The 12,349-nt window shown below is 36.0% G+C and overlaps 1 protein-coding gene and 1 long non-coding RNA gene across 4 annotated transcripts in view; one reads left to right on the top strand and one right to left on the bottom strand.

The window, feature by feature from the left end:
• LOC122904504 overlaps positions 1 to 12,349 on the bottom strand; it is a 100,177-nt gene that overhangs the window by 14,987 nt on the left and 72,841 nt on the right. The gene's annotated exons all lie outside the window — the stretch shown is intronic.
• PKIA (cAMP-dependent protein kinase inhibitor alpha) overlaps positions 1 to 12,349 on the top strand; it is a 93,923-nt gene that overhangs the window by 57,545 nt on the left and 24,029 nt on the right. Inside the window, exon 2 of one of the 3 annotated variants that reach the window (XM_044245417.1) lies at positions 6,444 to 6,577. The exons of 1 other annotated variant lie outside the window; for it this stretch is intronic. Coding sequence is in view for 1 of the 2 variants with exons in the window: in XM_044245416.1 (XP_044101351.1) it covers positions 6,444 to 6,451 (8 nt within the window). In the remaining variant the exon portion in view is untranslated. Of the gene's footprint in view, positions 1 to 6,443; positions 6,578 to 12,349 lie in introns of those variants that run through there. One more of the 3 variants, XM_044245416.1, reaches the window with a different exon arrangement.

Below are 12,349 nucleotides of genomic sequence, written 5' to 3'. Positions count from 1 at the left end.
ACCAAGAGTCATTGCTTATTGAATTAGAATTACAAATCCTTTCTTTCAGAGTTAGTTTTTTCTTTAACACCAGTATCAATGAAAGTAAAGCGAATTTACATCTTCATTAAAAATACAGGCACATAATAATAAAACAAGAAAACAACTTTTTTTTCATAGACATTATTTTTTAGAACAGTTCTAATTTTACAGAAAATTTGAGAGGAGTGTTTCCATATATACTACACTCGTTCTCCTCTGTTACTAACAACTTATTTTAGTGTGTTACACTTGTTAACACTTAAGTAACAAATATTGATACATTATCATTTACTAAAGTATGTACTTCAGTCAGATTCCTTTAGCTTTTACATAATGTCCTTTTTCTGTTCCAGGATTCTATCCAGGGTAATACATTACATTTAGTTGCCATACATCCTTAGGCTCCTCTTGATTTTCATAGTTTCTCAGACTTTCCTGGTTTTGATGATCTCAAGAATTTTGAGTAGTATAAATCAGGTTTTTGTACAATACCACTGGTGGAATTTGTTTGATGCATTTCTCATGATAAGATTAGGATTATGTGTCTAGGGGGAAAGACTGCAGAGTAGAAGGGCCATTTTGTCAGATCACATCAAGCATACATACTCTCAACATGATTTATGTATGACTGCTGAGGGTGACCTTGATCATCTGGCTGAGGTAGCGTTTTTCAGGTTTCTCTATTATAAAGTTACTCTTTTCCCCACTTCCATACTGTACACTTTGGAAGAAAGTCATAATGCTTAGCCCACAAGTAAGGAATAGGGAGCTTTTTTCTTTAAGATAGTCTAGGCTCATCTTTTATATTTACCACCCCAGCCCTAGCATCAGTCATTTTTCCTAGATCCTTTTATTGGGAATGGTAGAAGACTCTAAGACCAGGATAGAATGTATGCTCATTGCTGCTAGGGAGTCATTGTTTCTAAGTCTTTTTAGCTGACTGAGCAAAGAAATATATGTGTTATACTAACCATGTATATATGCATATCTATAAACATTTCTGTATATAACCATGTGTGCCTATATTAAGCTAATTATGAATGTATACAGATGTTTCCAACTCTGATCTATTACCATTTATTATCATTCTTGCCTCATTCCTTGCTTGTTTTTAAATTTCAAGTCCAACAAAACACTTGACTTTTAAAGGTGTAAAAATCAGTACTTAAAATATATATATATATATATATATATATATATTTATTTATTTATTTTTAGAGATAGAGAGCAAGTGGGAGTGAGGGGGCAGAGGGAGAGGGAGAGAGAATCTTAAGCAGACTCCCTGCTGAGCATGGCACCTGATGCAGGGCTCAATCCTATGACCCTGAGATCATGACCTGAGTCAAAATCAAGAGTTGGACACTTAAGCAATTGAGCTATCCAGGCTCCATTAAAAGTGTGAAAATTTGCCCTTCTTACACCTGTAGACTACCAGACATCGGCTCCCTACAAGATAGAGTAGTTCATTTCTCCCTTCTCCTTATACTTAAAACTGGTTTAAAACTTAAAACCTTGAACATAACATAACAAACAAGAATAGGAAGACACTGAAAGATGGAAATAAGAAGGTGGACTTACTAAGGACCTTGCGACTTGAGGAATAATATGGTGATGACTTCCTGTTTCCTACTGCTTCCCATTTATCCTGCACAGTGCACTGCAGGAACCTCCTCCAATCCATAACCACCAACAAAACAAGAGACAATAAAAGCTTCAAGGAAAATCTGGTTTCCTCAGCCAAAGTATGAAGAAAAGGGTTGCTAACAAAAGAAAACCATTTTGGCAATACATATTGTGCTCAAGCCAAAATGCAATGGAAAAATTGCACCTACCACCTATACCCCCCAATTTCAGTAGGACCAAGTGAAGAACTGATATTCCACACCATCTCACTCTTGGCCCTTCAAAAGCAGGCAGCACTCTGATTCTTCTATGAAGGTTATTTCAGTGTGGTCCATCAGTGAGCTGAGCCTCCACACCTATCCCTCAGCAAAGAAACACAACATAGGGCTAATTAACACTGAACTGCCCTCACATAGTCTTAGGGTCCAAATTGGGAGCTTAGCCTCCACCTCTACTTGAAATCAATAATAACAGAATGTTGCAAATTGGAGATAGTAGGCACTCTGCTTTCCCTGATGCCTGGTGTCAGTGAGACCCAGTAGGGTGCTGAATACCTATATCTATCCTAAAGCAACAAAATAAAATGAGGTAGCACAAAGCAGGGCTAGCTGGCAGTTCTCTTCTTCCCACCCTGGCGTCAGTAGAGAGCTGAGCCTCTACCCACAACCAGCATCAACAAAATGGAAAGAGATGGTGTGAAGAAGGACAGTTAAGACTTCACTTCCACCTCCCCTAATGTCAGGGAACCTGCTGGGGAGATGAACATCCAGTCCCACTTAAAGGCAGCAAGATGATATGAATAGTCCCACTTTGGGGGACAGGTATTAGCAGGGCAAGAGGAAACCTGAATTTCTATTCCATCTGTCTGCAATTAAACAATGTGAGTGCCCACTTTTGCTGGGATATTGTCAATAGGGCCCAGTGGAAAGCTGTATATACTTATTTCCATCTCCAGTCCTCATGCCACATCTCAATACAGGGGTCTTCTTGCTTAAAATAATAATAAGATTAAATAGCATTCAGAGCCATGTAATACCCAAAATATTAAGATATAATTGAAAATTATTCATCATCCCAAGAACCAGGAAATCACAAAATGGATGAGAAAAGACCAACAACATGCACCAACACCAAGATAAATCAGATGTTAAAATCATCTAACTAGGATTTTAAGCTATCCTGTAAATGCTTCAGTAAGCAATTACATACTCCTTGAAATAAATGGGGGGGGGAATAGAATATGTAAGCAAAGAACTAGAAGTTGCAACAATAAAAATAAATGAAAATAGATATGGGGTGCCTAGGTGGGTGGGTTAAAGCCCACCCAGTGGGTTAAAGTGGGTTAAAGCCTCTGCTTTCGGCTCAGGTCATGATCTCAGGGTCCTGGGATCTAGCTCCGCATCGGGCTCTCTGCTCTGCAGGGAGCCTGCTTCCTCCCCTCTCTGCCTGCCTCTCTGCCTACTTGTGATCTTTGTCTGTCGAATAAATAAATAAAATCTTAAAAAAAAAAAAAAGAAAGAAAGAAAAAAGAAAATAGATAGAACGGAAAAAACCAACCACCACAGTAAAAATCTCATTAGATTAGCTCAAGAGTAGAGTGGAGATGACAAAGCATAGAATCATGAACTTGAGAATAGATCAATAGAATTCACCAAATCTGAAAAATAGATTGGAAGATGGAGGTGATGAAGGAAAAGGATCTCAAGATTCTGTGGAACAATAACAAAGGAACTAACATTCATATTACCAAAGTCCCAGAATGAAAAGAAACAAGACTGAAAGAGTATTCAAAAAGAGTGACTAAAAAGTCCCCAAATTTTTAAAAAACATAAATTTGCAGATTTAAGAACCTGAGAAATTCCAAAGAGGGTAAGCACTAAGATATCCATGCCAAAACACATCATAATTAAACTTATAAAAAATAAAGACAAAAAAATCTTGAAAGCAGACAAGGAGAAACAATATATTACTTATAGAGAAACACCAGTTCCAATGGCAACATATTTCTAAACTGAAACTTGGAGCCTGGACATTGGCATAACATTTTTCAAGTACTGAAAGAAGTGTCAGTCACAAATACAAATTTTATATTTACTTTCTTGTTTGACTTATATTAATGTACTACTAATTAATCTCTCTCTATATCCAGAATTGCCATCACCCTTCCCCAGCATTCCAGTCACAGTGTTTCCAGAGTGATCTTTCTAAAACTGAAACAAACAAGCAAATTTTTCTTATAAAAACAACTGTTCATGTTATTTGAATCAACTTTTCTCTTTCTTCTAACTTTAACTTCCCAGTTAAAATCCTTGGGCAGGGCTTGGGGGGGTTGGCTGACTCAGGTGATAAAGCATTTAGACTCTTATCTCAGGGTTGTGAGTTGGAACCCCATGATAGCTGTAGAGATTACTTAAACTCTTAAAAAAAAGTATTTCAATAGATTCCCATCTAAAGCATGGGGACAGCACCCGCAGACAAAAAGTGTTGCACTGGGGTCATGAGGAGTGCCCCATTATGTACTTTCAAGTTGGGAGGGGCTAGGCATAAGTCTCTCAGAAATTTTGGAAGCAAGGTTTCCAGCACCTTGAGGGAGCTAGCTATTGTTGGGAAAAGGTTATTTATTAATGTCTAATAAAACCTGAGTCATGAGACCCTTCAGATGTGTATCGATAGGCCATATGCTTGGGGGATGATTGCCAACATGTATCTTGAATGGGGGAGGGTAGAGTTAAAGGAAGTTTCCAAAAGAATTTATATATGTTAAAGTAAACTTATAGGATCTAGGGGGCAGGCTGGGAGTCGGGCCAGAATTGCCTTTTGCCCTTAGCAAAGTCTCAGAAATTAGGCAGTTGAGTCTAGAAGAATGTCACTCTGCCTTTTTCAAGGACTTGTCAATGGCTGTAGGTAGTAAGGAAATTTAATAATTTTTCTTCTGCCTTTATTTCCCACATCATTAGTATCTTAGACTTAATAAAGATTTAATAAAGGAAATTGTTATTGATACATCAGTGTTTAAATTCCCCAAAGTCAAACCATTAACCCAAGGACTTTTTTTTTTCCCACTTGAACTTGCGAGCTAGTCATTAATACCTACCCACCCCCCCTTATCAGATGCTGTCAGTGCTCCTGTCCTCTCTCCCTCAGCACTCATCATTATGTATATACTGATAAAATCATGCTGTTACCTGTAATTATCTACCTTAGAGCTGGCCAGAAGTGTCCAAGAGTTAATGTATCTGGGTGTGGCTTTCAACCATGATAGAGGGGGTTTGGAAGAGAAGTACTTCAAGTTTCTCACCCATTACTGGGATAACTCTGAGTCATGCTCTATATCTCACAGAACTCCCTTGAAGGACAGTAGTCCCCACAGAGTAATCTCTTCAGTAATGCACCACTGTTGGTCTCCTTCTATGCCTGTATTCTCAGTTTCTACTCCACTTCAGTTTCCTGGGACTACCTCCCAGATAAACAGTTTGCATTCAAATTCTTTTCTCAGGTTCTGATTTAAGAGAACTCAACCTAAAACAATTTCAGCAATGTATAGCCTCTTAATAATCCAGTGCTCCTTACAGAGCCATCACTGTAAATGTACCAAGGCATGGCACATTATGTGTCACTCTTCCAAGATCCTGATGTAAACATACAGGAAAGAACATGACTTTAAAGAGAAAAATAATTTATATGAGAATGGCCAATGGATAAAGGAAAGATAATATAGTGCCATTTGTTTTCCATTAATGATGCTGTGGATTCTTTTTTTTCTTATTTTCACATAAGATTTTTTAAAAAATTTTTTTCAGCGTAACAGTATTCATTGTTTTTTGCACCACACCCAGTGCTCCATGCAACCCATGCCCTCGCTAATACCCACCACCTGGTAACCCCACCTCCCACCCCCCGCCCCTTCAAAACCCTCAGATTGTTTTTCAGAGCCCATAGTCTCTCATGGTTCACCTCCCCTTCCAATTTCCCTCAACTCCCTTCTCCTCTCCATCTCCCCTTGTCCTGTGGAATTTATGGGCAGATGGTCTGTAACAGGTGTGACTATAATTTGAGGAGACTGGTTCCTCAGCTACTCAGAAAACTGCTAATATTATTTTGGAAGCACAGCTTTCTTTACTTGCAGTTTTTCCTTTTACCTTAATGTCTATTTTTCTAAATCACTGACCAGCAGTCAACAGATTTATTCTTTGCCTACCATCCCAGCACAAAAGAAACATGTGTGTGCCTCCCGTGAGACACAGACACTTCTGTGTGCATCAGTGCTTGAAAAGACAAGTTCATGGTGCATGTGTGCAATGGATATTACATATTAAAGGTCTCTGAAATATATTTCTGTTAAATGTGTATGTTTATTTTATGAATAATTAAATTTAGTCAAATTAATAATTTACTAAAGATCTAGATGAAGACTGAAGAAAGGAAGTAAATTTTTTTTCCATTTTTAATTTTTTAATAAACATATAATGTATTACTAGCCCCAGGAGTACAGGTCTGTGAAGGAAAGGAAGTAAATTATAAAGAAAAAGAAAACTTGCCCTTTTTGCCTTTTGTGATTAATAGACAAAGGATAATGGCTTTTTTGTTTTTGGATTTTTTTTGCTTGGATTGAAAGCCCAAAATGCAGCCTGTACTCTTGTCATAATATGTTCACTTGTGAGTATTCAAACCTACAAACTGTAGATTTCCCTTAAGTTATTATATTGTTTAGGAGATCTACGTTTGGACATTTACTTAAATTTTAAAATTGAAATCTCTAAGTACAGATAATGTCCCTTTTTTCGCTGTCTCTATTTCAGGTTATTGAGTTTCTGGAAGGTCTGGTTTTCCAGAGGAGCAGTTTCTGGTAGAAGTCTGAAGGTGTGATCCACAAAAAAAAAAAAAAAAAATCAAGTATAGCCAATGAATTAAGGACAAGAAGGTTTCCAATCAGGTAGGAACACTAATCTCACACATTCAACCACCTTAAATAAAGTGTGCTGATGGTTGCATAGAACTACTTGGAAAAAGAGAGATATATAACCTACAAGAAAGCTGTTTGCAGTTCCCTTGGCAGTTGTGGTGTTTATCAGAGAGTACCTTGGAGGAAAATGAATACAATAACAGTATGATGTTTTTTTCCATTTTTAGCTCCTTGTTGCCTAGTACATGTAGTGATCTTGGTGACTGGCTTAATCCTAGGAGGTTAGACATGTGGAGCAGCAGATAAATCTCTTTGTTACTTTCTCCTAAGTCAAGTCATTTTCTAGGTTGTCTTCATGATCTTCTAGTTGCTTATTTTAAAAATGGCCATGATCACATCAAGTAGTCTTTTAAGTGAGGAGCTGCTCCAGTTAGTTTTGTGAGGAAATCAGCTTGGTTCTTGTTGGGATACATCTATTTTTGGTCTTGGCAAAATGTGACTGCACATAGGAGTTAAATGGGAGGAAAATGGGGCATGGAAAAGAGGACCTTATTTATTTATGCATGTCAAAATCCCACTAACAATTTTATAATTTCATTAGCAAATTTTGAGATAAAAACTTAAGGCAAAAGGAATAATAAAGATGTCTCATTCTATGGCAAGACAAAAGGCACTAGTGACATCAAAATCAGGTTCTATCCATTTCATTCGCAGTTACATACTCAGTATTTAGCATATCACTTGATCCCTACTCAGTACTCAATATAAGACTCCTGGGGAATAACTTACTGATGAATGAATGAAAAAAGTTAACATGTTAGAAAATATTTTTTATCCTTGTATTTCCTTGTGTGTTGACTTCTGTATTCTCAGGACCTAGCACTGTAACTGACACATGGAATGTAAGCAATAAAATTTGTTGAAAGAATGGATAGGTCCCCAGGATTCTAAGTTTAATTGTAAGACCAACACAGACCCCATATTTGTGAGGATCTATGGCAAAAGTATCCATGAGATGAAAGCCTATCACACTGGTGATATAGCTGAAGAATTTATCTATTTTAATTTTTTTTAGTACAGTTGACACACAATGTTACATTATGTACAACATAGTGATTGACATCTCTATAAGTTACCCTATGCATCTCTATAATTTACCTTATTACAAGTGTAGCTACCATCTGTCATCATACAATACTGTTACAATATCATTGTTTATATTCCTCATACTGGGCTTTTAATTCCTGTGACTTACTCATTTCATAACTGGAAGCCTGTGTCTCCTACTCCCTTTCACTCATTTTACCCACGCCTTTACTCTCCTTTCCTAGGGCAATCATCATTTGTTCTATGTAATTATAGTTCTGATTCTGCTTTTTGTTTACTTGTTTAGTTTTGTTTTTTAGATTCTACTTATGAGTGAAATCATATGGTATTTGTCTTTCTCAGTCTGATTTATTTCACTTAACATAATACCCTCTAGATCCACCCATTTTTTTCTCAAGTGGCATGATCTCATCCTTTTTGATAATTGTGTAATATTCCTTTGTGTGTATGTGCTGCATCTTTCTTATTCATTCCTCTATTGATTGATACTTGGGTTGCTTCCATAATTGGTTACTGGAAAAAATGATGCAATAAACATAGGCTGCATATCTTTTCAAATTAGTGTTTCTGTTTTAAGTAAATACCCAGTAGTGAAATTATTGGATCATATGGTATACCTATTTTTAATTTTTTGAGTAACCTCCATACTGTTTTCCACAGTGGCTGTACCAATTTACATTTCCACCAATGCACTAGGGTTCCTTTTTCTCCACATCTTCATGAAAAACTTGTGATTTCTTGTTTTTGATTTTAGATATTCTGACAGGTATAAGCTGACAGCTCATTATGGTTTTGATTTACATTTCCCTGATGATTATTATGATGTCTAACATCTTTTCATGTGTCTGTTTGTCATCTGTATGTCTTCTTTGGAAAAATGTCTATCTAGTCCTCTGCCCGTTTTTTGATTGGATTGTTGTTTTGTTTTGTTTTTTAATTTTTAAAAAAGATTTTATTTATCTATTTGTCAGAGAGAGAAAGAGCATGAGGAAGAGCATGAGGGAGAGCAAAGCAGGGGAGGGGCAAAGGGAGAAGCAGACTCCCTGCTGAGCAAGGAGCCCGATATGGGACTCAATCCCAGGACCTTGGCGTCCTGACCTGAGCCAAAGGCAGTTGCTCAACTGACTGAGCCATTCAGGTGCTGCAGATTCTTGTCTTTTTGGTATTGAGTTGTATAAGTTCTTCATATATTTTGGATATTAACCCTTTGTTGGATATATCATTTGCAAATATCTTCTCCCATTCAGTGGTTGCCTATTTGTTTTGGTGATGGTTTCCTTTGCTATGCAAAAGCTTTTTATTTTGATGTAGTTCCAATAGTTTATTTTTGCTTTTGTTCCCTTGCCTCAGGAGACATATCTAGAAAACTGTTGCTGCAGCTGTTGAAGAAATTACTGCCTGTTTTCTCTTCTAGGATTCTTATGGTTTCAGGCTCACATTTAGGTCTGTAATCCATTTTGAGTTTATTTTGGTATATGGTATAAGAAAGTGGTCCAGTTTCATTCTTTTACATGTAGCTGTCCAATTCCCAGCACCATTTAGGGAAGAGACAGTCTTTTTCCCATTGCTATTCTTGCTCTGTCACGTTAATTAACCAAATAAATGTGGGTTTATTTCTGGGCTCTCTGTTCTGTTCCATTGAACTATGTGTCTGTTTTTGTGCCAGTACCATACTGTTTTGATTACTACGGCTTTGTAGAGAATCTCTCTAGTTTTCATCATTTATGTATCATCCCATTACATTTAGGCATAGTACCTACATTAGACATACGATTAAATGACTCATATATAGACAGAAAATCCCCTCATAAACTTCTGTGCCATTTTGTTTGCAAAACATGATTTTTGGAGCATTTTTATAATGACAAAGTAAGGACAATTTCAAAATCATTAAATTCTAAAGTTGTTTATAATTTTCCACAGGTATAGCCATAGTACTGCATTAGCTATTTCTTTGTAATCTGCTTTTGCTGTCTTTTGCATTCCTAAGGGACAATAAAAGCCATTTAATTTTTTAAAAAAAGTAAATTTTTACATAATGCAGCTTCCACAAAACCAAACACACACACACACACACACACACACACACACACACGTCTCTCTTTCTGTCTCTCAGATATGAACATAAAGTAACGATCTAAAATAGCACCCAGGATGGCTCAGTAGGTTAAAGCCTCTGCCTTTGGCTTGGGTCATGATCCCAGGGTCCTGGGATAGAGCCCCGCATTGGGCTCTCTGCTCAGCAGGAGCCTGCTTCCGCCTCTCTCTCTGCCTGCTTCTCTGCCTACTTGTGACCTCTCTCTGTCAAATAAATAAGCAAAATCTTAAAAAAAATAAAATAAATAAAATAAAATAAAATAGTCCAGGAACTCACTGCAAAATAAGAGGAAATCTACTCATATTTGATTATTTTGTTCTTTTAATAATGTATGATATTCCAATATACTTATTAATAAAACTAAGTTCCTAGTTAGGGAAATAGCTTTTTAACATTTTTATCTTTGTATGTATTTATCAATAATGTATGAGAATACCTCCACCACTCCACCTTTTTTTTGTATTCTCTTGGGGCAGGAGATTCCAGTTATCAGTTGTTTTTAAAATTCCTGGCAGTCACAGGACTAGTTATCACTTAAATAAAGACAGCAAATTGTCCCAAAGTAGTCTCTTTATGGAAAATAAAGTACTCATATGAAGAGGGAAAACTTTCATAGTTGAATGATTTCAACTTTAAAAGATTAATGAGTAAATAGTTATGTGTGTCAAAGCAGACTCCCTCTCTATAATTAATGACTAGGGGTTATCTTTTGGTGCGTAGGGGATTTTAACTTTTTTTTTTTTTAAAGATTTTATTTACTTATTTCAGACAGAGAGAGAGAGCATGAGCTGTGGAGGGAGGGGCAGAAAGAGAACCAGACTCCCTGCTGAGCAGAGAGCTCAACGTGGGGCTCAATCCCAGAACCCTGGGATGATGACCTGATCCAAAGGCACTTTACTGACTCAGTCACACAAGGCACCCTGGGGATTTTAACTTTAAAGATACTATTATATGATACTTAATGCACACAAAAGGATATATTCAAATATATTAAGTTATGAGATATAATAATAAAATAAACTACAAACACACCACTAAAACTAAGAACTAGAATCTAAACTGCTGAATCATTGTGCTCTACTCTGATCCCTCCTTCCTGCTTTCATCAAACAAATAACTGACCTTGGTTTTATGTTCAACATCACTTAGTTTTTATGTTTTTTTTAAACTATATATGTGATTTTGCTTATTATTGAGCTCTATAAAATTGATCTCATATTTTATGTAGCCTTCTGTGTTTGGTTTTTTTCACTCAACATATGTTTCTAAGGTTCATCCATGTTGTTTAGTGTTCATTAATTTTTACAACTATATAATATTTCATTGTGTTTATTTATTACTCTGTTGATATTTGGGCTGTTTTGGATATATTATGAGCAGCACCTATATGAATATTTATTTTAATGTTTCTTGGAACACATGTGCAAGATGTGTTTTAACCATATTCACCAAAAAGTAGAACTGCTGAATTCAGGTAATCCTCCTCCTGGAGACTAGCATAGTTAAAATTTTACAATGGTAGTCCTCTTCTCAGTCTATTTATGCAGATATCTCTTACTAACATTATAAACTTCTGCCAGTTATATCATTTTCCATTTGAGGTTTTTGTTTCTTTTTCCTAATGCTATTTTTGTTTTCTTTTGTTTTTTTATTCTATCAAATGTGTGTGAATCTGATAAAGTCTTCTTTGTATGAAAATAAAAAAAGTAAGATTCGTAAGAATGAAAATATGTTCTTGAAAATTTTATAAATTCCTACCTGCATTCAAATTGGAATAAATCAACCTGAAATTCATAAACATAAACAAAACAACAAAACAAAAAACTGTAAGGAACATTGACAGTCGGGAACTCAAAACTGTTGTACATGTTTATCCTATAAGGGGTCTACAATGAAACAAAAGGATAAAGACTGCATGTCCAAACCAAAATGCAACCCCGTAAATCACATTTCAGGCCAGGCCATGTAACAGTGGGGCAATTCAGTAAATAAATTAAAACAATTCTTGTTTTCAATAATTTTCCAAGTCAACATTTGGAATAATGAAAAACTTATCTTTAACTCCAAGAAATCTGGGCAGTTATTAGTTAAAGCAAATGTGTTGTACTACTTACTGTTCTACACCTGGCTAAAAATAGTATTAAGTCTTAAGGACACCCATGAACACTGAACAGACTCTCTAAATATAGCTTTTTCTTTCTCTAAAAGCATTTAGAAATATGCTCTCTTTTGTGAAACTTGGCCTTTGTAAAGGGCACAAGGACACTAAGATCAGTGACTTTAAGGCCTCGTAAAGCTTTGAAGTATTTTCTTAGTTCGGGAACCCACATTTTGAAGACATGAAAACTGAAGCCCAAGAAATTCAGTATTTTGCCCAGCATAATATGGTAAAACAAGTAATAATGATGAACTCAAACCTCTGTCTTCCAAATCCGTTGAATGTGGATGGCATGTAGTAGCTTGTAATACCTTCTTATTTTCATCTCCCTGAACAACATATTTCTTCTATGCCTTACCCTTTTGCTTAAGAGGGATGATAACTCACTATAAAATTTAGCTATAACTAAATTTTAAAAATTTTGCTGTTTTATAACTCA

The sequence above is a fragment of the Neovison vison genome, chromosome 4, assembly GCF_020171115.1.
Source record: "Neovison vison isolate M4711 chromosome 4, ASM_NN_V1, whole genome shotgun sequence".
Lineage (NCBI taxonomy): Eukaryota > Metazoa > Chordata > Mammalia > Carnivora > Mustelidae > Neogale > Neogale vison.
Note: the sequence above shows the minus strand (reverse complement) of the source record. Positions and strands in the feature narration are given on the sequence as shown.